Genomic DNA, 5,246 nt, shown 5'->3' on the forward strand with positions numbered 1-5,246 from the left:
AGTATGAAATCCACAAATGTAATTTTATATTTTCTGTAGCTCAATTTAAAAAAGCCAAAGCAAGCAGATGAATCATTTTAATATCATATAGAAAATACACTCACTTTAAAAAGAATAATAATTTAAGGATGCAATCAATATGAAAATTGTTGCAGTGATACATACACTTACTCAAACTAAGTCTCCTAATTGTGAGAGCACAATAGATTTGAATAACATATGAATTCAGACTAGTGCCATTTGAAGTGGTCAAGTTAACAAGAAAAAACCTTTTCCCAGATGAATCACGAGGGACTCTCTTCTTTATAAGCTTGGTGGGTCATTTCAGCCATCAAATGCTCTTTGGAAACCTGTAATTCTTATTGTGAAAAGGATGAAGTAAATTGGGAAACAATTTTATTATTTTTCATCAGCAAAAATGGGCAGATGGTTGGGTAGCATGAAGATAAAACTCCACTCAGCCCCGCCAGCCTTGGGATTTTCTTGTGTGCATAAAAGGAATAAAGAGTCAAATAGTTGTTTGAGAAGTAAAAGACCACGAAGCAACTTACAAGCAGGAGGATGGTCCTGGTGGCTTTGTGTTCAGGAGATGTCTGGGAGGAGACGCGGGAGCTGTGGAGGTGCTGGGCTCTCCTGTGGTGTCTGTAGAGGAGATTCACCATGTATAGGCTGGTGCCAATCATGAAGGGCACAAACACTAGGTCATGAATCAAGATGGGACTTAGAAATGTCCCTGAGTTTTGGTTTCCAAACTGCCTGGTTTGGCAGTATGGATGAACATAGCCACGACCAACCAGAGTCAAATTTCTAGTGGCTGTTATAGTTTCTATGACGTGGATGTAGATGAGCATGTTGATGATCCAAAAGAAAAGGAACGAGGGACAAATCTGTGTATGGAGCTTAAATTTAAGCCATGCCCACTTAGAGTTCCTGGGACTGACAGTGATGGCTTGAAAGGCACTCAGGAGAGAGGTGGTGCAGATGGAAACACCCCGCGTCACTCTGTACATATACAGGACTGTTTTGCAACCAACATCGTCCAAAAATTGTCTGACTCCGAAGGATGATGCTATATGTGGTGTCAATGTGAACGTGATTGTCAAGGAATTGGCCAAGGTGAGGTGGGAAAAAACGGGATCCATAAGCTTCATGTGACGCTGGACTGAGAAGGTGTGCATGTACAACAGGAAGAGGAACAAGTTCCCCGCGACTCCCATGCACAGCTGCGAGACTAGAAAAACACCAAACATTGTGTCACTTGGGAACATTTTCTCCTTATTATGACCTTGCTGTGCCTAGGACAGAATCCAGGTCTTCATGAATGCTGGGCAGGTGCAGAGAATTGAGTTACACCAGCCCAGGAACATTATCTTACTGATGGCTTAGAAGATTTTAGTGAGGAAAATAAGGCCCCAAATGAAAAATAATTATTTAGAATTATTTTTAAGACATAGATTTGCAATACTATTAGGGTTCAGGAGGAGAAGAAGATGATGGAATGAGCAGTTCTCTGTGTTTCAGGGCCTGGTGAGACACTTCCAGAGCCTGGATTCCAAGGATTCCTGGGAACAACAGATCACAGCAGGAGGTGGACAAAGAAGGTGGAAATCAAGGCACATCAAGCATTTAGGACACTGAGCAGGGGACAGGTGGCCTGTGTGAAAGACAAATGTGCAGGTTATAAGGCACATATTCCTCTGAGCCCCAGACTATGTTTTATCTTCAACCTACATTTCTGTACTCTTAACCTTCTAAAGAGCACGATCCTTATAATAGGAAGACTACCCTGTGCACTTCTGTGTTGGATTTTCATGACACACACTCTTCTGCCAAGTCGATAACTGTTAAAAACTCATCAGACACAGTGGTTTCAACCTCCCTTCGTACCCATGGGTCAAACTACAATGATGTGAGACATTTGTGGTGCTCACATCTTGGGCCGGGCTATTGTAATGCAGAAGGCTGAGGCCAAGATTGCTGCTCAATATTCCCCAGTGCTCCACACAAACTCTATAACATGGAAGGTCCAGCAGAACCAGCACTCACATCATGGTTGATAACCCAGGATAACAAAGGACCCTGCATCCTGAGGACTGCAGCATGAATAAAAGCTACTTTTTGGTCTGGCATTTTTGTCTGATTCTTATAGGAACAGAATTAGTTTCAGAAATGTAATTGCAGAGGAAACGATAGGATGTTCATTTAGATTAACAATGAGGTCAATATCTCAACCATGCTTCTTGGATTTTGGAGTTTATTTCACTATTTCATTTCCTTGGGGATACTTTCTCTGTGACCCAGTTCTTCCTTCACATGAACCATAGTCCTTCCTGGACCTCTGGTCAATTTCACATGTGTCTCCACACTGAGCAAGTCCATGAGAACATTCTCAGGTCATCTCAGGCTACACTTTCACCACAATCCCTGCTTGGGCATGATCTGTACTGCAGGGATCCTACTGTCATTATCCTATTAAGGGATCAGTATTCAAATTATTCTTTGACCTCCCACAGTGTTGGTGTCCTGTTCCTCCACAGGTTCTTTTGTGCCTTCCACCAACTATGCAGTTTAAATGCTGTGATTTTGAATGGTTTGAATTTGTGAACTAGTCACAGATTACCATGGCGACCATACTCTCATTTTTTAAAATGCATCTTTTCTTTAATCATGATATAATGATTTTAGGCTCAACCTCAAATGTTTTGATCATTTTATTTTCCCTAGTTTCACTAAGGCATGGCCTCTCTCCCTCCTCACCCTAGCCAGAGATCTTCCTTTAGACATCTTTTCTCCTTGCTTGGGACATTTGCCATTTCCTGATTTTATCATCCAGATCTATTCACAATATTCCCTTCTATATTGATGTAGTCCACGCTCCCTCTGGCCAGGGGCAGGAGGCCAGGGATGACATCAGTCTCTCATCTGGACATTTCATACACAAGTCTTTGTGGCTGAATGGGATCAGCCCCACTTCGATGAGCAGAGGGAAAATGTATAACCAAAAAGGATCAGAGATTCTTATGAATGTTGTATTCTAAGTAATTAAATGAATTACAAAAAATGAATAAACTTTTAGAAACATGCCAACTACCAAGAATGAATCATAAAGAAATAGGTTATCTGGGTTAACTCAAATGAGAAAGATGGGATCTGTATTTTTAAATTGTAGATTGATGATAAGTTTGGGACAGGAGTTCTTCAATGCTGAGTTTTAACAAACATTTGAAAAATAATACTAATTCTCTCATACATCAAGAAAATATATATATAAGCACAAAAATTAGTACCAAACTCATTTTGCAGAAATGGTATTATCCCAAATCAAAGGCTTGGCAAGGACACTATGTGGTAAGAATGTTACTGGTCAGTGTCTCTGAAGAACATCCTTGCATGCACTTTAAAAAAATCATAACAAGCAGAATCCAACAGCACATTAAAAGGATCATTCAACCTGAAGGACTGGGATTTACACCGGGGGTGAAGTATGGATCAACACACAACTGAATAAATGGATGCTCATATTAGCAGAAGGAAATGTGAAGTCCATTGATCCTCCCAATAGATGCAGACACAACATCCTCAATTGATATGAAAAACCATCAACATTATTTCATGATAAAAGCTCTCAAGAATTTAGGCATGGAAAGAGTGTACCTTGACATAGTGAAGACCATGAGTGAGAAGGTCACCCCAACATCATACTCAATGCCAACAAGCCAAAGGCTTTTCCTCTAATAAGCACACTCTTGCCTCTTTTCTCAGCATGATACTTGAAGTCCTAGCACAGCAATTAGGCAGGAAAAACAAATGATTAATGTGGGGACAATGCCCAGGCTACTGAATTGGATCATGGATTCAATGGAATTTCAATGAAAATTCTAATACCAGTTTTCAGAGAATTGGAAAAACCAATCCTGAAAGTCATGTGGCTCTCCAAAAACATACCTGATAGCCAAAGCTCTGTTGAGATGTAATAAACTTTGGGTCTTTACACTTGGTTTTTTTAAACATTATCAAAAAACTCTAGTAATCTAATAAGTACATTAGTGGCATAAAAGTAATGTTAACCACTGAAGAGAATGAGGATTCCTGAAGTAAACCCAAATATATACAGTCACCTCAACTTTGGGCATTAAAAACTCACAATGGAGAAAGAAAATCCCTGTAATTGTGGGATAAGGAATATCTGGATTTCCACATGCAAAGAATGATGTTGGACCCTTTACTACTATCACACAAAGCATCTATTCAGATGGGATTAATGATGTAATGTAAGATCTGTCTCCATATGATTTCTTGGACAAAAAATTCATGTGACAGAAAAAGAGACACATAGGATCAATTCAAACTAAAAAGTTACTGCGTGACAAATAGGAATAAGTAGAAAAGGCAACGTGAATCAGAGAAGGTGTTCACAAATACCATATCAGACAGGAGACTAATTCCACAATATATAAAGGGAGATAGATCATACAACTCAAGAGCAAAATAATATTATTTCAATAGACAGGTGTCATGAATAGACAGTTATTCTAAAGAAGTTCTTTAAATGGACAAAGGCAAATGAAGTGGTGCTCTACCTCACAGACCATGAGAGAAATGAAAATCAAAATCAGAATGAGATGTAACTTCATCAAATGGCCATTATGATAAAGCAAGAGGAACAAGCAGCGGTTTAGATGGGAATCAAAGCAGACTCAAGGCCACTGCTGGTGGGAGTTCAATGGAACAACCTTGATGGAAATTGGGTGGAGTTGCCTCAAAACTTTGCAACTGCAACAACCATGTGCCCTATCAATCCTGCCTCAACACACACAGAGGAATTGACATCAGTCTTTCAAAGGTGTCTGCCTCCTGTGTTCACTGCAGCATGTTTATAAAACCAAGATATAGAGACAACTGCGTGTCCACCAACGAACACAAGGATTAAATGATTGTGATGTGTGGATGGATACATGATACACACACACACACACACACACACACACACACACACACACACGCACGCAATGAAATAATATTCCTTCACATGCAGGAAGAAATCTTCTCAATTGTGTCAACATGTCTTCAATCTAGAAGACATTTTATTTGTCAAAGAAACCAGATAGAAAGGGAAATATTGTGTGATCTCCCTTGTATGTGAACCCTAAAAATGTTGAACTTAGAGGAACAGGGAGGGAGAGAGGTGGGTGCCAGTAGTTGGGAGCTGGGAACTGAGACGTGGTATCAAAGGGTACAAACTTTCA

At 39.9% G+C, this 5,246-nt stretch overlaps 1 protein-coding gene across 1 annotated transcript; it reads right to left on the reverse strand.

Moving 5' to 3' along the window:
- Positions 1 to 359: 359 nt before the first annotated feature.
- Positions 360 to 1,268, reverse strand: LOC144250330 (vomeronasal type-1 receptor 4-like). The gene has a single exon (XM_077792909.1). It carries the CDS (start codon positions 1,266 to 1,268, stop codon positions 360 to 362), a length of 909 nt encoding a protein of 302 aa, XP_077649035.1.
- Positions 1,269 to 5,246: the final 3,978 nt, after the last annotated feature.

Source organism: Urocitellus parryii, chromosome 15 (genome assembly GCF_045843805.1).
Source record: "Urocitellus parryii isolate mUroPar1 chromosome 15, mUroPar1.hap1, whole genome shotgun sequence".
In the NCBI taxonomy this organism is placed as follows: Eukaryota; Metazoa; Chordata; class Mammalia; order Rodentia; family Sciuridae; genus Urocitellus; species Urocitellus parryii.